The sequence below is a fragment of the Zonotrichia leucophrys genome, chromosome 6 (assembly GCF_028769735.1).
Source record: "Zonotrichia leucophrys gambelii isolate GWCS_2022_RI chromosome 6, RI_Zleu_2.0, whole genome shotgun sequence".
NCBI classification, from domain to species: Eukaryota; Metazoa; Chordata; class Aves; order Passeriformes; family Passerellidae; genus Zonotrichia; species Zonotrichia leucophrys.
The window spans coordinates 243,095-264,109 of record NC_088176.1 but is presented as its reverse complement, the minus strand read 5'-3'; the positions used below and the strand labels follow the sequence as shown (position 1 = coordinate 264,109).

Below are 21,015 nucleotides of genomic sequence, written 5' to 3'. Positions count from 1 at the left end.
GGTGTTAACATCAGATGCTAATCTGGGCTTTGCTCTTCCATCGTGACTTCCCTAGGTTCTGTCTCTTCTGTTCTCTGGGATTTCCTCTCTGCTGAAAAAACAACATGAATTTATTTTTAGACCTTTCCAAGAAAAAAGGTTCTTCAGGGACAGATTTAAATGTAATGTTTTCTTGTGGGGGCATTAAAAAAAGACAGTCTGTGGCTGTAGGGGATGTTTGGGTGTGTTGGGCAGTGAGGATGAGGAACCTCACAGCTTCTCCTGGTCTGTAGTGATCTGAGCCATGGTGGTGGTTCTGTCTGGTGTAATTTGCAGTTATGATCCACATGATCTAGCAAGGTCTCAGATGTTTCTAATGGGAAACTGAAGGGGCGAGTTACTATGTACAATTTCTGAAGAATGAAAGTGCAATACTATGGGAAATGCAGGTTATTACAAAATACACCTAAAGAGGTCTCAGTGCCTAATGTGACTTTTCAGGGTGTGATGAGTGCTTGCACCCAGTCTCTGTGCATATGAACAAAGTTCTGCCCATAGTCATGAAAACCATTTCCATAAATCATGACTTTTGATCAATGCATTTCTGCAGTCTAATAGGTCAATAAAAATAGAGCCCAGGCACTTGTTAGTACTTCTGTGTGAGACCTTGAAGGGAACTATTCATTTTCCCTACTAGGAACACATTGTTACAGAACGTATCTCATGCCAAAAACAGAGGACTCCCAAAAAACCAGAAAAGTGACCTTAACAGACTTCAGAGAACTGTCCTTTTTCTTCCTCTCCGATCAGTGGTCTGCCCCAGTTAAGTTTCTCTGCGAATCCAGATTTTTCAAATCCATTATTCTTCATTACCTTACCTTTTAGTGTAGGCAAAGAACTAAAGAATACTGGAGCACTCATGAATTTTCACATTATGCAAAAATGAAAGAGAACTATATAATTCATGCACTTTCATTTTGTGGGGGTTTTTTAGTATCTTGACTATAAGGTGAAGGTGTTTTTTTCTATTCAAATAGTTCTCAGTGTTTTAGCAGGTGCAAACTAGTGCACTGAATGCATTACAGTCTTAAATATAGTTTACATATGTAGTTCATATTTGCTAGTGAGGATAGAGTAGAGAATGTGCTTACAGCATTTAGGCAAGGCACCAAGCTTGGGGATGTTTGCAAGTGTATCAGTGGTCAGAATTGGCAACCAGAATAATTTTGATATTCTCAAGGAAGTAGTATTGGAAGATGGCAGTCAGGGAAATGCAGAGCATTGCGCTTTGAGAGGAGAATTTAAAAGCACCAAGACTATTTTTGGGAATAACTGACTCATTACCCCTGCTGTAGAAAAGGATCAAGGGAGAAGGAATTGAATATGGATCATTATTATCTTAGTGAGATGTGTTAATAGGTAGGTGCTGTGAAGGACACGAAGGGAGAAGGCACAGTAATTATGTGAGTGCTGCCAAGGCTGTGATAGAGTGTTGTGTTTGGCTTTCAGTGCTGTGCTCTAGGTATGCTGGAAAGAGGACAGCAGAGTCAGGTTAGGCTAGGGGTGAGGAACTTGGGCTGACCACAGCAAGGGAAACTGGTTGCTGTCAGCCCTGCAGAAGGGGCAGAAATCAGTTTAATTTGCAGGAAAATAGGCAATATGATGGAAATCTGAGTTCAAGGACAAGAAAGTTGCTGGTGGAAGGTCCATCATCAGTAAATTTTAAGAGCAAGCATGTTTTAGACACTTGAGGGTGGGTTATAGACAGCTTTACACATCGGGTGAGCTGGTGACTTGGGGCCCTCCCTGTCCTACAGGGATTCTGTCTGCTTGTCCTTCAGACAGACAGGCCTGGATATCTCAAGCTGTCGTGTTTTGTAGTTCTGTGATCGTTGTCTCTTTATAAGGAGGTTAGTGGGACTGCTCTCCATCAGTGTGGGTTCACTGACAGGATGTTGCTCCCTGGAGCCAGAGGTTTCCATCCACCAGGATCTCTGGCGAGCCTTTGTGCTGTGTGAGCTGTGTCTGGCCGTGCTCTCGCCGTGCTCTCTGCCGCTGTTGCTGTGTGCAGGCCCATCCCCAGCTCCCTGGGCACACCTGGGGTTTCTGCTCGGTGTCTGTCTCAGCCAGGGCCTGTCCCTGTGCTCGCTGGCAGCTCAGGGGCCTTTCTGGCCTGCACAAATGTGTGCGGCCTCGGGGGCACGGGCTGAGAGAAGCAGCAGGTGGATGGATGTGGGCTGTGTGCTGGCTGCCGCTGTCTCAGCATTCTCTGCACAGGGACAGATAAGGAGTCACCGTGATGTGATTTAGTCCTTAATGACAGTAACATTCTCCTCTCAGTAGCTTTTCGTGTCGTTTACTGCAGAGCCACAGTTCTACTTGACCCTTAGCTGCAGCTTTGAAACTGGAAGTTGTTTGTTTACACATTTAATTTTGTTTTAAAAATATTTTAGTGAAAGGGTACTGCCTGATTTCTGGAATCGTAACTGGCAAATAGCTTTTGCTTTTCATGTTATACATCCTTTATGCAAAAGATTTGATGGAGTCTTATCTGTGGATGAGCTGTAAGCTTGATGGCAGTCTGACAATTTTCTGATTATGATAGCTTAATCTGCACAGTTCTTGTGAGTAAATATTAAGGTAACGTAAGAGTGAATACAGTAAGTGCTGTGTTGAATGCTTTGCTGATGCAACAAATGTTTTTTTTTCTTTTCTCCTGAATCATTTTATTTTTTTCCTTTTTTTGTCATAGTGCCTTTGACTTGGTAAACATTCATCTTTTCCATGATGCTTCCAATTTAATTGCTTGGGAAACAAGCCCATCGGTTTACTCAGGAATACGGCATAAGGCTCTTGGCTATGTACTTGATAGGTATGTATTAGCCTTTCCTGGCCTCTTTCAATCTCTGTGTTCATGGGCAGCGAATGAGGGATGTTTCAAATGGCACACTCAGAAATGTGGAGGGTTTTATTCTGTCACCTGAAAGTGGTTACTGCTTGCCAGAGTTTTCTAGACAGTGCAGGTTACAGATCACTTTATGACACTTATTCTTTAAAGCCAAATAACTGATCTCAGGGAACCACTCTGAAGTCACCAGAATTGCAGAGTAGGAACCACACTTATTTTCTAAATGTGTTAGGTAGACCAGCTTATTTTTAGACTATGTGAGCTCTTATGAAGTGTATTCAAGTGCATCTTCAGTTACAGACTAACAGAATAATTCCAGTTGGAAGTGACCTCTGGAAGTCCCTTACTCATCCCTCTGTTCAGAGCAGGGCTGATTTCAACAGCTTGTCCAGCTGAGCTTTGAGCAGCTCCAGCATGATGGTTTGTAGCTCTTCTGGGCCACACATTGCTGTGTTCTACTACCCTCACTGTGAAGGTTTCTGTCCCTATTATCCAGCCAGAATTTTCCTCAAAGTGGTTTGTGTCCAGCACCTGGATCTTTTGGCATGCACTGCTGAGCAAAGTCTGGCTTTTTTCTCTCTGTAACTGCCAAACAGGTAAAGCCAGCAAGAGTCTTCATGTAGACAGCTCTGCTGCAACCTGAGCAAGCCCAGCTCTGTCAGCCTCTCCTTGCGAGTGCCTCCACACAGAGCTGGTGTGCTTCAATCTCCAGAGCAGCTGGCTGCAGCAGGCAGCTCATCCATGCAGCAGCACAGCGCTCGTGTACAGTCACTGCTGCTGTTAGGAGCCACGTGGCTTCTGCTGGTATTACAGAGCTGGTTCATCTGATGAGTGATACAATACAGAGGAGTCCCCAGAAATACCCAGAAATTTACAGCTACCCTAATTATACAGCCAGGAAGAAGACAGCTTTCTCTTGAGTAAGAAAACAATGTTTCTGTGTGGGCATCAGTGTGTTTGCAGAGTAAACAGGTATTTCTACTAAGAGGTGCCAGCCAGCTTCATGTTTGCCTGAGAAACAGAGCTTTAACGTGTGCCTTCAGAGCAGCGTGGCAGACACTGCAATCCATGGCCTAATGGGGGGCTTAAAACAAACTGCTGAGCCTGGAAGGAGTACAGACCCAGAGCACTGTGTGTGCTGTTGCTGCCCAGCAGCCATGGCCGTGAGCCTCTTCCCCAGGACCCCAATGAGCATGGGAGCCCTGCTGCTGTTCCCTGGCCAGTGCCACCTGCTCAGCGTCACCCCTGTCCTTCCCCAGGGCGAGGAATGGGGGCCCGGCCCAGGCAGGGCTGTGAGCCCCATGCTGCTGCCCCACGCAGGCTTTTGGCTGGGGCCACACCACTGCCCAGGGCCGGCCCGTGCCAGGCCTCAAGGGCAGCCTCTGCCCTCTGCTGCCTGCCTGGCACAGCCAGAGGGCATCCCTGTCTGCCCTTCTGCCTCTCTCTGGCAGCAGCCTGGAACTTACAGACCCTCCTGAACAAAGCAGTTTATGTGCTGGGAAATATCTCGTTGCCGTTTTTCCCTATGTAGCTTTTCACTGAAAATGTCTGGAAATGTTGCAGTGATGTGTAGATGCCTTTCCAGTAGTGTTCTTTCTCAGCTTTCCTTCCTCCCTGTGGGTTTTGAGTCCTGTAGGGCGGTAGGTGGGATAGTCGAGACTGCCTTTCCCCCAGCAGGGGGCTAAGCAGGAATTTCTCCAAGCAGGAATTTACCATCACCTTTGGGATGACCCAGGGGTGCACAGGAAAAAGCCAGTATTGCCTTTCTCTTGTATCACTTGCAAAACCTGCTCAAATCACTTGAAAATGCTGGAGGCAATTGGAAGGTTTGCATAGACAGTATATATATAAAAGGTCCCTGATTTACAGAACAGGGGCTCAGGAAGGTTAGGATCTCGGTGCAGTCTGGGTGCATATTCTTAAGTTCTGTTGCATAGAGCAGTGTGGTTTTTTCTCTTTTCATTTTTCTTGGCTCCATTGGTATCTTTTCCTTTTCTAATGCTTTGCATGAGGGAAACCTGTGCAAACCTTTTGCATTATTTATTGCACACTTGTTTGCAGCATACAGTGTGCTTCATTAGCTGATTTTGGCTTTGGACCTCCCACGATGCCCTGGCGAGGGGAAGGTAATGAGACTGTAGTATTAGTGTCAGCTGTGGGTCAGGGATGTCACGATGGTATATCATTAAAATGTGACACTGCCAAAAACTGCCCCTCTCCGCTGTCCTTAGAAAAGGAGCCCTTGGATTTCGGGTTGCACCGTGGCCCAGCGAGCCGGCCCGGGGTGCATTGTTCATTCTGAGGGAGCAGCCAGCCGCAGATCCGGACCTCCACAGTGCGGCCAGGGGCTGGCGGGCACAAAGGGGGAGTTCTGCAGCCAGTGAATAATGGGAAGCCCCTTTCATCGGCAGGACTAACCTTTTGGCAGCCACCAGCACACTCTATTCTGATCTGCTGATTGGGGAGGACAATACACTGAAGCTTACTTTGAATGAATGCTGCCACCAACAGTGTCCCCATTCAGGGGCTTTGGGAACCATCTTTGGCCATTGTCCCCCAGCACTCCCTCAGACAGCAGGAAAAGGGAAAGTGAGAGCAGCTATAGGGGGGAAAGTACTTCTTTTCTTGGCTTTAATCTCTCTTTAAAGTTTCATAGATCTACATTTCCAGCTGAGCTACTGGAACTATGCAGTGTCAGATAAATACAGAAAGAGAGAGGTTTCAAGCTGAGCTTTCAAATCGCCTTATCTGCATGAACTAATAATGCAGATTTAGTGCTGTTAAAAACAGAGACTGATAAGTCTTTTCCTTTAAAGCCTTTAAACTGCTAAAGAGCATTTAATGGCGATGCAGTTCAAACCCAATGAACAATGCTGAGAAGGAAAACAGTTTATTGAGCTAAACCTTCACTGAATGAAACAGAAACACCTTCTCACAGTTGATTTAGGTCACTGTGGGAGTCAGTGAAAGCTCAGTTGTGTTCGTGCTGCATCTTCATAAACATGAGTTATGTACAGCCTTTTATCTGGGCAACAGCTACCATAGGAGATGGGGATGCAAACCAGAAGAGGATTTGCAAATAAAGCTAAAATGGATCAGTTTAACTGTTCAGATTGCCAGCGAAGTTGCTATCTCTAAAATTATTTTAGCCACAAAGTTTTAACGCATAAGAAAAAAGCTGTGCAATGTGAGAGCATTGGTGAGCAGGGGGAGGTTGGGGGGAAACCAAGGAAAAAGCATTGGGGGAATGATACCAAGTTATGCTAAAAGTTTTCTCCTGGGGAAATCTGTTAGTAATCCTAATAGCATGTTTGAGGAGTACAAGGGTTTGTTCTTCTAGCTTTAATAAAGCTTCTGCTTTAATAAAGTTAATCCTGAAGTGATTTAACTTTAATAGCATTAAAATTAGTTAAATAGAAAGAACACTTTTAAAGGCAGCTCACTGGTATGTGCTGAGCCAGACTGCATTTAATATTTGCCATTTTGTAAGAGAGAAGATGTGGTGTCAGATTGTTGCTTTAAAGACCAAGAGGATTGGAATCACGCTGTTGTTGAACAAATATTTGCGTGTAACTTTACAAATACACATACAGTGTGTATGTAGAAAATTGAGGTGTGTAATGAGTCTCTGTCAGCACCAGTGTAAACCCAAACTGAGCCCCCAGAAGTCAGTTACGTTGTTCCAGGTAGGCACCAGTCAAAACTGAGTTTGCTTTAAAATGAGATAAGAACATCTGCTTTATATTTTGTGGAGGAAACAAAGTTCTTCAAAGTGCATTTTGGATAATTGCCATGTACAGTTAGCCCTATTTGCATGATACTTGGTTTTTGTATTTTCTGAAGTTGGAGGGTGTAAACTACACATGTGAGTGAGAGAGAAAAATAGTTTACATTTTGGTTTAATTTTTCATGCATCTGTTATAACTAATGCTTGTACATATTTCATACTAATTAACCATATTGACGTATTAGTTGTGTCCTGTAGCCACTTGATGGGGAAAAGTGTATGAATGCAATACCCAGGCTGGGGAATGAGGGAGAGCTGCAGGATGAGGCCCTTCAGGAGTTTGGGAAGGACAGGACGTGAGGTGTTAGCCTGATCCCTGGCTCTTGCGATGTGCCAGCCATCTAAACTTCCTGAAATTATCTCAAGCATTGAGATCCATAAAATGAGTGTGGTTTTTTTTTAATGAAAGTGACAGTGCTCTTCTGTTTTCCTATTGAAATGTTCCCTGGCCTAGTTCAACAGAAACATTTTTACATTACAACTGTGAAATCTTAGCATAAAGCTTCCCTTTGTGCCCTTCATTATTTTCTCACAAATATAGTCCATTGTCACATAGCTGAAGTTAATTTGATCAACATTGGGACATTTAACTTTTATGTCCGGTCAAAGGAGCTGTTTCATGCTGATTTTGAGTATTGAAAAGAAATGATTGCCAGAAAAATAATGTTACTATTAACAATTCAGAGCAATTAGTTTCCCAGGGAGAGGCGATGTGATGCACCGGCTCCACACAACTATTCTTTGTCATTTTATGGATGCTCATCAGTCAACTGTCACCTCTTCTCAAAGACCCCTCCAATCTAAATGTTTCTCTTTGGGCTTTTCCCAGAACTAGCAGCTGAATGAGCAAAAGAAAAGCCACTTAGTTTCTAGGCAAAGGAAAACTTTGCTCTAAAGATCTGGGTCATTTGGGAAGAGCCTCAAAGCAGCTTGCTTTAGGAGGGCTTGGGATTTTTTTGTTTTGGTTTGGTTTTGTTTTTACTTTATTTGTTTTTTTGCCGCAGTGATTTTAACATGAGCCTTCAAATGCATAGTGAAATTTCTGTGTATTCAGATAAAAAGCACTCTCAAGGCAAATAAACCTTCCAGCCAAACGTCTTCTAACAAAGGTTTAAACCCCTGGATCCCATTCAAATCGACAGCTTTTCATTAAACACCCCAAGCTCAGCTCATTAATATTCAGTCATTCTCCCCCTTAGAGGAAGGTTAAGTGCTCTCAAAATTAGCGTGTTTGGATAATATGCTCTTTAAAGAGTAAATCCAGCAAAATTGTCTTGTTACTTTCAGCCTGTCAAATACACCCAAAGTCACTTTTCCTTGCTCCTTGTTTTTCTGCTGGCTTGAGCTTTGGCGTCTTTGATGCAGTTGTCAAAAATTCAACCCGTGTGTCCTTCCTCTCTGCTCAGACACATTGTGAATTTTACTTAGATTGTATTTTTAGCAGGAAAATGTTTTTGTACTGGTATGCATTGTAATGGAAAGCATACGCTAGTGTAATTTGAAGGGAACACAATAATTGCAGTTCCATATTAAGTGAATGATAATTTTTTGTCATCCTAATCACTAATTTTGTCCTTATTCTGTTGTTTTCAGCATTTGGAGCTCTTTTTTTCTTCTTCTTTTCTTTTTGGCATTACAAACTGAACAGGTTATAATAAATATTCAGTATTCATTATTCAAATGGTAAATATCTAATGTTTTTCTTGTGATAAATCTGTGTGAACAGTACCAGGTTTGGAAGCGAAGATCTAAAATCTGAAATCCAGAACTTTAGATACTTGCAGGTATCACAGAGAAAAGGTGTCATTTAAGGAAAAAATGGAGTAGATGCACTAAGCCATGTTTTGCTGTACCTGGCCAGTGTGAATGGTATTGTGGCTCTTTCAGAAGAAATGCTGCAGTTAAAGCTCTGAGGATTCCTGGAGATGTTTTAGGCAGTTGTTTGCCCACACAGTCCCTGTCCAGCAGTGTGGATGTGGATCTTGGCAGTTTTGTGGCACTCATCTGCCCTGAAGGCTTTGCTCCTTTTGGCCTGTTTTGCATTAGCAGGCTCTCCTGCAGCTGCCCTGTTGCTGCTCAGTCTCTGCAGTGGAATGTAAGTGCTGTAAGCACAGGCAAGGTTGGGTTTACTGCAACAGTCCCTCTCCCAGGAGGGCGGGTGTAGTTAAACATGTGATGCAAGAAAAGAGAATGCCTCTTAAAAAAGAAATTACTGCAAGTAACTTGTTGCCTGCTTGATTTTGCTCAGAAAGCGGCTTTCTATGAGAATGTGCAGAGTGTCACATTCTCATTGGGTTATATTTCTCTCTTTACTGTAATTTGTTCCTTAGAGAGCCTGGAGCTGGAAGAAGATAAGTCATTAGTGTCCAGCTAAAGGTGACACTGACATCAGCATCCATTGTGGTCTGCGCCTTTTCAAATCTCCTATCCTATGGCCATATCTTCTAGAATAACTGTGATTCAATTAAGGAGAATCTATATGGGCTGTTGATCCAATTTTTACTCATTTGCAGAGAAATGAAAATAAATCGCTATTGTGATTTTATTTACAGTGCTGGCTGTGAGCTGATAAAATGGAGAATGGTTGAAAGAGCCCCATTCTGCTCCCAGTGGAGCCTGTGGGCCCAGGCCAAGCAGCCGCCTTGGAGGGTTTGACTGCCATGGGTGGGAGCGCTGCGGGCTCTGCCTCCCGTGCCCCGTGTCCTGGGCAGGGACAGGTTCGGCTCGTCCCCACAGGAGGATGCTCGGCGGCAGGGACGGCCTTTGAGGAGCTGTGCAGGGGCTGGAGGGGCTGTGGCTGCCTGGGCAGACCCTGCCCAGGCCTGGAGAGCTCAGCTGGTGCGGCCCCGCAGCTGGTGTGGAGCTGCTTTGTCTTCATTTCAGCCATGCTGGGTTTCAGATGCAGCCAAGATGAGTCAGTTTTGCTCCAGCAAGGAAATGGGTCCTGCTGCTGTTATATCCACTAGAATTTTCATTGTTCAAGCCTAATGTTGACAGCTCTTAACTTTCTTGATCACCGTGCTGTTTGGAAAATGGGTTGTTCCCTTCTCTTTAGCACTTCAAACGTTTCTGTCCTCACCCCTTTTTTGTTCCCTCTCTTAGCTCCTGGTGCTCCACTGTAGTGTGATTTTCAAAGGGATAATGTAAAATTGGTTGCTCATGAGCTGTTCACAGCATCGAGCATTGTTTAATCCTTTGTTAGTGAATGCTCTCTGGGTCCGAGCCATTTGCATTGCCCTTTTCTGGAAGCATTAGGGTTTGTTTTAAATTCACAGTTGCCCTGAGGCCAGCTGTTAGCCAGTCCCATGGTGGAGCCTGCAGGTCCCCATCCCTGGCAGCTCGCTGTGGGTGAGTGAGGAGGCTCTGCTGCCCACACAGGAGATGGAGCTGGAAAAGATGCTTCCTGTAGGCCTGGCAAGACCCAAATCTGACACAATTCCTTGACCCTTGCACTGTTGTTCCTATCAATCAGCTGTTTAGGGCAGACAGTGTCTTTAGTCTGAGTTGCTCTAAATATGTCACAAAAAATACTTTTATAAGCTTAACAATAATCAGTATCCTATTGCCACATGTCCTGGTTATTTCGGTCTCATTTCTGCTTTTGACACTAAGTGACTGCAGGACTTTGGCTTTGCTCCCCACATTTAAGCCCTGCAGAAGAAAAAGCGAGAATTGGGATGTCTTGGGCTTCATGCAGAAAGATTGTGCAGTTACCTGCTGTCTGCTGAGCACCAAGTGTCACCAGCACTGAAGAGCCCAGAAACTATGTGGGAGGATGTTAATATTCCATGAAAAAGCAAAGATCCAAAAAGACATCCCCTCTCTCTGGTTTCTTCTTGTAGTTTTCTCTTGTATCAGCGGAAGAGCATGAAAATTTCTTTGCATGGTAACGCCAGTGTTGTAGTGCTGTGTTGTCCTATAGCAGAATTGACAAGTCCTTACATCATTATCCAGGGCTGCTATTTCATTAGGCGAATGTCAGTGTCAGGTAAGATCATGGGTTTGTCAATATAATGAAAATACCAGTCAAGTGAGGAAAAAGTCACAATTTTCCAGCTCTAAAAATTGATTTTTATTGCTCTTCTTGTAATCCTTTCTTTGGATTAAGTATTTATTATTGATGTGGTCTTTCTTTTAATCTTAATAGCTGCTGACATTGTAATTAATTAAAAAATACAACATTTTTGCCCAAATGGCACTATATTGAAATTAAAAGTGAACATCACATATTAGTTAAACAGCCCTGGCAAATGTCTTGAGTGCTAAGATGATTGCCTAAGCTTCTTGACAATTCCCTTCATCTTGCTGTATGGTGCTTGACCTTTTGAGATATTTTGGTGTTATTAATAGGTTTTAGCCATTTTATCAGAAAGAACAAGGCACAAAAATATTATAAACTTTATCTTTTTAATGACAGCACTACACCACCTTGGGCATGCCAATGAAGGCACTTCCATTATGGCTTTTGAGGCACAATTAAACTATCAGTCAGCAGGTAACTTGTACTTGGAATTGATGGGGATTTTTTTTTTTTATTTGCCCCCAAATGTGTATTTGAAATTGCAAAAGTGTGCAAGCGGAGCACTATCAGAGCTGCAGAAGGGAGGTGGTGTACAGGAGAAGACAGGGTTCTCTTTCAAAGCTGTCTCTGAATCCTCTGCTGCAGAGGGGACCAATTCCCAAGGTGCAGGTGTTTGGGCTGATCTCTGATGAAAACTTAAAAAGCAACGCAGATAGGAAAAACAGAAATCTGAACGGTCTGGGTTGCTGTAAGCCAAAACACCATGTTTCCGTCCTCTTGATCTTCAGTGCCTTGATGTGGCTGTGGCAGGAGACAGTGTTGTCGTTCCCTATCTTTCCACCAGAAGTCAGTGCAGGAGCTGTCACTACCTCTGGCACTGCAGACCCGTGGAGAAGGTGTTGTATAACCTTGTTATCCATAGGTCACCTGCCGCCTTCCAGCCAGCTCCTGGCTCCTGCAGGGAAGGTGAGCTGAGGATGCCTTTGGCACAGTCACCCTGCCATGGCAGGGCCGGGCTCTGGGGCCTGTGCTGTGCCCAGCGAGTGCCCCACGGGTGCCCTGAACGCTGCACCCAGGGGAGAGAGCATTCCAGAGCCCTCTGGGGACTCAGCCCAGCCCTGCTCCTGCTGCAGCAGCTCCACACTGAGCTGCGGCTCCACGCTCTGTGCGGTCAGCAGTAAACTGAGCGAGCAGCTTGTCCTGAGGAACGATGGTCGCACCAGCAGTGAGCTGATCCTCTTGTCTCAGTGTGGTAGTTGTGATCTTCATATTCCTTCACTTAGGAGAAGACGTTTTATATAGGCAGTCATGTGTTAAGGTCCCTTCCAACCCAAACCATTCTGTGGTTCTCTGTCCTCTGTAAAAGCTTTTGTGTCTGTAGCTCCCATGTGCAGATACTGCACAGAAATAAATTGATTGTGGAGAGATAGTATCTCACCCCAGAGGTTGTGTGAGAAAGATGGAATGGCTCATATTAGCTGGTATTTATCTTAAATACATTTAGTTATTAGAAAAATTTGCTCACCAAATAAAATATGGCTTGACCTTTGGATTGTTTCTTCCCAAGAAATGTGACAGTGTCCCTCCTTCTCCCCCATTCAGCCTGCTTGGCAGAGCTGCACGGTTTTTGTTTTGTTTTGTTATGTTATTGTTGTGTTTAAAAAAAACCAAAACCCTCAAGGCCCTCTTTTCAACAGTGTCAAGTTAGGATGAATTGGCCGGGGAGGCATGTTTATAGACTGTGTGAAGAACTTTGTCTTTGTGTGGGAATGCTGGTGACACTGGTATGGCTTGCCTGAATGAACTGCGATGACGCGGCTAATAAGGTGTCCTGCTGAGCGCCGCCGCAGCCTTTCTCAGACCTCCCACCTAATGCCATTCAGCTCCAGCTCAGTGTAGCTAATTTTTCCCATTCCCTCAATTCTTTAGGCCTCCTTACAAACAGAAAAGTCAACTTTCACACCGAGGAGAAGATAAGTGCTTTAGGAAATAATCGTGTAAACAGAATGTTACCTTCTGACCTGATGCTGATACCTTGGTCTGGGACAAAACCCAGCTGGCTATTGCATTCGACATGGCTATTAAAGGAATAATGCTGCTGATCCTCCTTACAAAGTGCCCTGAGAAATGGTTTAGCCAAATCACAGTGCCTCTTGTCACACTGAATCATGTTCAGCTGCTCTCTTCCATGACCAGATTGCTGATATTTAACTGCTTCCTTGTCTTCTCCATTCTGTGAAGGGGATTCAGTATAGGAGAGGGAAAATAGGAGAGCAAGGGGAAGCTGATTCTCTAATTTTCTGGCTGAATTTCAGTGCTTTGAATTATGTATACAGTGCCCCATACAGCATTTATAAAAAGAGGTGCATTTAATCAAGTAACTTTATTTTTAGCTGCTACAAGGAGTACTTTAAAATATATTGCAAAAGGATTTCAGGGATTCTAATAACACAGAATTGTTCACTTTAGGACTGCACTGAACCCTGCTGTGTGTAGCAAGTGAAATTAATAAATAGGCCCAGATTTCAAGTAGTATTGAGAAGATGAACTGCTCTCTCTTCCTTGTTTTAGTCTTGGTAGGGATGTGGCATTTCCTAAGTGGCTTTGAGAACCCTTCACCTTGGCAGTGGGCACGGCTGGCACTGCCCCCAGGCTGAGGGGTCCGTCCCTGTGGCAGAGGGGCTGGGGGCACCCAGAGCAGCCCCTGGCATGGCAGTGACCTCTCCCCGAGCCCCGCTGCATCCCAGGCACAGCCCGGCAGGTCAGAGGTTCCTCAGCATTGCCCTGGTGCCCCCGAATAACAGCTGGTTCTGTCACAGGGCAGCGGGTCAGGGTCTGCCCGGCCACAGCTCTGCTGAGGGAACGAGCTTTGCTCGAGCATGGATGTCTCTGTGCAACACAGGAGCTTCTTTCTGGGCCTGTAACGCTCTTGCTGATACCCAGAGTGAGCCAAATTGCAGTATTAGACCAAAATAAGAATTACGTGCATTTATTTTGCAGCAAGTAAATTGTAATTTAGTGTTAATTTGCAGTGACGCTCAAGTTTACTCCTTAAAAAAAAGTACAAATCATGTGTTTAACTCATCAAAACATTTCAGCATGGGGATAATTTGGACCGTAAACTCCACTTGAAAGTAACAATTGCTTGAATGTTTTGAATGTTTCCTTCTCTTACTCCCTTGTCATGGCTAAAACAGTCTTTGGCTCATTTATCCAACTTGTCTGCTACTTCTCAAAATAAAACAAGATGTGAAGACAGACTAACCCATTCAGTGCAGAAAACTTTCAGTGTAGTGCCATCAATTAAAAATGTATAATGCATTTGAAACTGGCAAAATAATTCAAGAAATGTGTTCCAGGTATGAAGAGTCTGTTATCAAGGACTCTCTGTGCAGTTACAAATTCTGTGGTTTTGGAAGAGGTGAAACCATCTGTGGTGTTTATAGTTGTGTGCTCTAAAGTTTACCAGGGACAGCAGTAAGCCCAGATGGGAGCATGCTTTTTCCCAGTGCAGCTGATTTTTCCAGTTCGTTATATTGATTGATTTGCCAATTTGTTATATTGATTTCCAAAATGTGCAGAAGTAAAGATCTTTCTTTGGTATGTTTTAAAATGTTAAAAAATTCTTTTCCAATAAGTGATTCCTTCTGGAGCAAGAGCAGAGGATGAGGAGGGTGAATGTGTTCTTCCACCCTTTTCAAAATGAAGACTTCTCTTTCTGGAATGGAAGGGCTGTCTGTCATCTGTTGGAAAAGGTTCCTGTTTCATTTGCATTTGAGTTTTGGATCCACTCTGAACCCCTGTCCCCTCCTGATGGCCTTGCACAGGTGACAAGAAGCAGCGTGGCCATTGAAGGCATTGATGACTTGTGTGTGCTGGCATGTGGAATTGTGCAAGGGAAATACCTGTGCCCTCTGTACACTCATGAATAACTGAGTCACCTGTTTTGTCATAAGCTATCTAAAGTTGTACAGGAATAGAGCCTTCAGTGTGCTGAAACCCTTTGGGATGAGCTGGTGAAAGTTGTTAAAGGAAATGGCACTGGGTCCTCCCACTAAAACCATTGGATTTATACTGGTGACACGGGCTGGCTGCTTTCTTGTTATATGGTTCAGATTTATCACTTCATTGAGTGATTCATGGTGGCAGTTTTAAAGGACTATTTGATTCTTAGTTAAAGGAAGGATATTTTTTAGAAACAAAAAGCAAAGGAGAATGGCATAGATTTGGAAGCCTTCCCAGTTTTTCTGTAAGCACTCATTCTTTTTTTAAAAATTTGTCTTCTGAATTCTCAGTGGCCTGTACACATGTTGATCTGTACATTTTTATGGCTTAGAACATGGAAACACAAGGAGCAGAGGACTTTTGTGTAGCTCTCAGCCCAGTCCTAGCAGCTTGCCGGTGTCCCTGGCCAGAGTGGCTGTGTTTGCAGTGCCCCGTTCCTGTCCCAGTGCCCTCAGTGACAGGCAGCTTTTCTGCATGGTCCCAGGGGAGGGGACATTGCTCTACTCCTCTTTATTGCCATCTCCTTTGCAGGCTTGAGCTCGGACTCTGGAAGCACAGTCAGGAAAACTGGTTCTTGTGCCATTGGTTCAGGGCAGTTTTAGGTACCAGGAGGCATTTCAGCACAAAGATATCAGAGTTCCAAACTGCTGAAAGAGGTCTAAGATTTGGGAACTCTTGAACTAACAGTAAGTTCCACTTATTAATAGTAAGTAATGGCCAGGACATTAGGTTGCATACACGTATTGAGTCGCTTAAAGGAATTTTCATTGTTAGGTACCCCACATCACTTAGTAAGTACATAAATGTGTGCATCCTTTGCTGTGCCACCATTGTGAATTTTTTTGTACACCTGGATTAATTTCACCACCTGTGGAAAGAGATGTGTCAGAAGCCACTTGGAGCATCATTCTGAAGTAACATCTGGACTCAAACCTATCATGAGACACTCTTTCTAAAATGTCCGACAAGATAAGCTACTAGCGGAGAAACTGGACAAAAATTATCAGTTGTAGAGCTGACAATGATTTGTGTACAAATCGCATTTTAATCAGGTAATATGCAGGACTATGAAATGGCTGAGTTTTCATTAATTGCTCAGAAGAAGACCAATTTGCTGTTTCAGTCATCAGTTTGGAGACATTTTCACAGACTATTTTTTTAATAGTCTATTTATTTGGAAAATCTGTCTTTGCATAATTCAATCACAGGCATGGTACTCATAATCCAAATTTGTTTCAAGAGGCCTTCAGTGGACCTTGATGTCATTCCTGCAATATCTGTCATTCCTCTGTCAGCAGTAAATGGCAATGAGCAGAGCCAAAGCTGATCCTTGAATCAGGACAGTTGGCAAAGCAAAGTCTTGTTCTGATGTGTAAGTTGTTGATGTGATTTTGCAATGATAGCGTTAGCAAACTGTGGCAATGTAAATGGTTTAACTTTTAGCAAACTGTGGCAATGTAAATGGTTTAACTTTTAAGTTCTCATTTTCCTTCAATTTTCCATGAGGACACTAATCAAACTAATGTTTTGTGCAGGTCAGGAGTGACAGGTTTTTCTCAGGGCTTGCTGGGAGCTGACAGTGGGCAGTATTTATTAACAGTGCCTGCAATAATCTGTCAGCTAAATGGAGGATTGGAGATTTTCATAGCGGAAACAGATAAGTCTTTGCAAGAGATTTTCCTCAAATGATCAGTGTCTTAGGCCCAATGCACATAATTTTTTCCATAGAATAATATTCCTTATGTAATAGATTACTGTTGACGAAAACTGTGAGATGTTTTCAGAGGAGAAGCAGTATCTCATTGCAGATCCAATGTTGCATCTTTCCTTATGGCTTTGAGAATAAATGGGTGTAGTGCATTAGCACTTGGGAAGCCATGTGAAACAATTGCCTCCTGACCTGCCTGCTGGACAGTGCTTCACCTGCCCGTGCCGGGCTCACCTGGAGTTTCTGACAGGAATGCTCACCTACTGGTGCATTCCCAGAACGTTCACAGGGCATTGCCTGCATTCCTTCCTCAGCTCTCTCACCTTGCACACCCAGGGGGGTTCTGTGTTCTGGGCATTTTGTCTGGATAAATTCCTGGTGGCTGTGGCAGTTGAGTTTTTGGTGTCTCATGCCTTCCTCAGCCACTGATAGGAGATGAATTGCATTGATTCCTGGTTTGAAAATAAGTGTGACTTGGTGGATTTCTAAATGCCAAGATCTCTAGAAGCTGTAAAATTGTGTATTGTTGAGAGTACCTTACAACTGTTGCTAATGATAGATTAGCTAATAATATGACAGCTTTTAATAATATGAGATTTGAAAGATGGATAGTAGTGCCATATCTCCCTGGGTAGGACTGGGCAAAGGCTTGAGGAAAAGTCAATCTTCACAGCTGGAGCAATTACTTGTTAGGTGTTGGCTACAGCCTCAGCAGAAATGTGCTGTGAACAGCAGAGAGCTGTGGCTGCTCTGGGAGCCTCAGGGATGCTCAGTCTGTCCCATGGGAGGATTGATGCCCAGCCCTGTCACTTCTTGTGTTGTTCACAAAGTACCCCAAAACACAGGTGACATTGCTTAATATATCGGTAAGCTCAAACGTACTCTGACCTCGCTGCTAATTCAGCATTCCTAATTCTTACCTGCCCAGACCAAAGCCATATCCTTGAACTTTCCAAGGTGTGAAGGACCTCCATGATACCCTCAAGATTTCTATCGTCCCCAAATACCACTTCTGCAACATTTGTATGAACTGTTGCTTTCCCCAGCTTGCTCTGTCAGCCAGGCATGGGAAATTAGATGCACTGTTGTACAGGAGCTGGAGATAAAATTGCCTGAGCAAAGAAAATAAACTGAAAAATATGGTAAATATATTGGCCCAGTATAAACTGGTAGTTTTGATGGTTCTAATAATTATTTCTGAGACTGTGCTAAAGGATAACATATGTGTCCTTGTATATTCTTGCATGTTTGTAAAGCCAAATGACAGGTTTGTTCTGTTTTCATTTTTTTCCAGAATTATCGATCAGCGATTTGAGAAAGTTTCATATTTTGTCTTTGGAGATTTCAACTTCAGACTGGATGCCAAAGCAGTAGTAGAGGTAGGACTTCTCTTGTTCTTCTGTTGTAGACCCTACCAGGTTGGATTTATCTTTTTTTTTTTTTTCCTGTAGAAAACCTAAAGGTGACTTGACAAAGTAATGTTAATATTGACATCAGACTTGCCCAACACTGCTTCTAACAGGAACATCCAGCAAGTAACTAACATTGTGTGGTTGTGACTCTTGCCATCCCCTTATAGCTCACAGTGAATCAGAATAATTGCCTGCAAACAGAGGAAGGGTTGCATTACCTTCCTACTCTGAGGAAAAACAAGAGGCATTTCCTCAATGTCTGTGGTAGAACTCCACACTTTAAAAGTACAGGCAGTCATCAGTACAGACCTTTGTGCCTGTGGCATCTTGATGTGGAAGGGTGACTAGGAGATTTGCATAAAGTGAAAATAACTTACTCAACTTTTTTCATTATAAGTTGAGATAACCTTGACCTGAATGCTGAAGCTCCAGGTAAGGTGGTGTAAGAAATAATACCCAGATTGAAATGAGTATTTAATCTTATGGTTTTCACACTTTAATTCTCTGAGGTACTGCAATGTATTTTTGGTGTCCTTGAGGGTGGGCATGCATCTTTTGAGCCAAAAGTTTTAATTTTGTAAATCTAACTGTGGGAAATGTCCTGTGTGCCAAAGGCTGGCATCCCCCCATTCAGGTGCAGTGCTGTTCTCCTTCCTTACATGATCAGTAGTCCGTCCATTGAAAAACTTGGAGTTGGATGTTACAACATTTCATATGGAACTAACAACAACTTCTTGGAGTCCTTTCTGTAGTGCAGTCAGCCAGCCAAGGAGCTTAAAGCATAGTTGAAATGAAAGTCAAGTCAGCAGTTCAGAATATGCAGCTTCATACTGCATATGCAAAGGGTGAAAACCAGCTGTGCTGCCCTGTGGCCACTGTAGCTCTCGTCAGTGTTCAGAGATCACTTGCTGGTGATCACTTCAGAGAACTGTTGTGTGTTTTCCCTTCACCAGCGGCGTGGTGGTGTTACTGAGGGTGCTGCTGTGTGAGAGCCCCTGTCAGTCACACTGCAGCAGAGTCACCCCCTGCACTCAGTATGATGAGGGTGCTCCAGGCTTTTCCTGACTCACATACTGCCAGCAGGCTGCAGGACTGAAACTGCACAGGCTGTTTGCTTTAGTACCAATAGATTAAGATTTCTATGTTTATATCTGTCAGATTCAAAATCATCCCCGTCAAACAAAATAGTATCACTAGCCCCAAATGATGGAAACTGAGTGAGGTGCAGAGCAAGTAGGGTGAGCCCAGAGGTGTCTGAGCCTGACACAGTACTCTGCATGTTGGGAGTGTTTTACCCCTACTGGTTTACATTGCTGCATGTGAGCACAAAAGGTGTAATTGGAAAATGAATCAAATTCATTTTCACATTCCTCCTACCTAAGATGCAAGCCTGTGTGAGTCTACAAAGCGTTAGAATTATACAGATTTTCTATTAAGGTTTTTATTTTGAGAAGTAGCATACCCCAGTAATCAGAACTTCACCCAGCTACTCTGCAATGTTAATTAAGCACAATTGAAGCTGATTCAGAAACTTCCCGTTTATACATGGACAGCTAAAGTCACAGTAAGTTTGTTTTGTAGTGTTTTGTTCTTGGTGTAGTTTATAAATCTGTATGTCAGCAGATCCCAGAGCTGTCAGAAACAGTTGTCTGATGTGTCTGGGACTGCCTCTGGACAGTCCTGAGGGAGGTAATGGTCAGAGTATAGCACTGGCAGTAAGGGCTGGCTCCTCGGTGACAGATCCATTCCTAAAGTATCGTTTGGAAGGACAGAGCTGTAGGCCACCTCCAGAGGGAATTGCACTCGGTGGGACTCGGTGTGTGATAGTGTTTAAGATCAGGCCCAAATCAGCTCCCGGAGCAGCGTGTGAAGGGTGAGACCCAGACGTGCTGTGAGCACGGCCAGTGCAGCTGCAGGAGCAGGAGCAGGCAGAGGTGCTTCTGTCCCGGACACTCCGTGCCAGCCCCAGGGAGAGCCTGTGCTCAGCTGGAGCCCCCAGTCCCTGCTGCTGTTACCGTGTGCCCATGCTCATGGATATTCGCCACTCCTTGCACTGTTCAGCAGTGCAGTTCATACTGGGAATTGTAAGGGTTAATCCATTGACCTGTCATCTTTGTGTACGTTACTAAATTTATCTCTGCTTTTCTTGCTGACCTTTTGAATTCCCTCTTGAGACCACAGCTGCTGAACGTTTGAACACTGAGATGCTACAAGCAATACTTGTGTAAATGCAGACTGTGCTTACATCAAACATAAAGAATAAAGTGTGTTAGTAAATAACTTCCCACTTAAGCCATTTAAAGGGAGAATCTGAGAGCTGTTCAGAATGTAGAGTCCAGACCCTGATGTGCAGTGTCCTAAATCAGATGCAAAAGATGTTGTGTATATTAATTCATAATTAATAGACTATAAATCATTAATATGTAATTTATTGAACACTTACGGGAGCCTTAATTTAAAGTCACATTGATTTCCTTGCTAGGAAAATCTGCTTTGCAGTGTTGGAGTCATGAGGGGAGGTGGTTGCTGGCTCGTGGGCAGTGCCAGGCGCTGTTGCTGAGGCGGTCCCAGTGAATTTTGCAGGTGTGTTTGCTGGTCAGTTCCTGGGGCAGGTCCCAGCGCATCCCACCAGGGCTGTGCAGCCCAGCGGGGCCAGGCTCTCGCTCTGAGGAGGGCAAATGCCCCTGCTTTATCACTGCAGAGCATCCAGAGGATCTTCCATAAGAGTCCAGCCTTCTGAAGGACACCACCCTGCTCCCGCCAGCAAAAATCACCCTTGTACTTACAGAGTGTGTTTAGTAAGGCAGTAACTGCAGAAGAAAGATCTGCATTTCCTTGGGTTTTGGTCACTCTGAGATGTGCTGTGAGACCTGAATCTTCTGTCTGACAGACAGGTAAATTCACTTAATCTTATATTGGCAAAGCTGGCTGAGGATTTGCTGCTGTTTAAACTCAAAGTTTTGCCTACTGACTTCTTTTTTTTTTAAATGCTAGACTTTTTTGGGTGTTAGAGCATTCTGATTATTTGCCTACTGCTTTCAGATACCTTCCAGCACCTCTATTCCCAGCACATATGGAAGTGTTTGCAACATAATATAAAAAAAAAAAATATTAAAAATATTAACATATTAAAAATTCACAAATTCAAGCATGCCCAGGTGCTGTGCTGGGTCTTGGAGCTGCTTCTCTCCTGTA

The 21,015-nt window shown here is 43.8% G+C and overlaps 1 protein-coding gene across 2 annotated transcripts in view; it reads left to right on the top strand.

Moving 5' to 3' along the window:
- Positions 1–21,015, top strand: part of INPP5A (inositol polyphosphate-5-phosphatase A) — a 178,345-nt gene that overhangs the window by 105,429 nt on the left and 51,901 nt on the right. For both annotated transcript variants that reach the window (XM_064716801.1, XM_064716800.1), the window contains exons 8-9: positions 2,732–2,851; positions 17,703–17,787. In XM_064716801.1, coding sequence (XP_064572871.1) covers positions 2,732–2,851; positions 17,703–17,787 — 205 coding nt within the window. The remainder of the gene's footprint in view (positions 1–2,731; positions 2,852–17,702; positions 17,788–21,015) is intronic.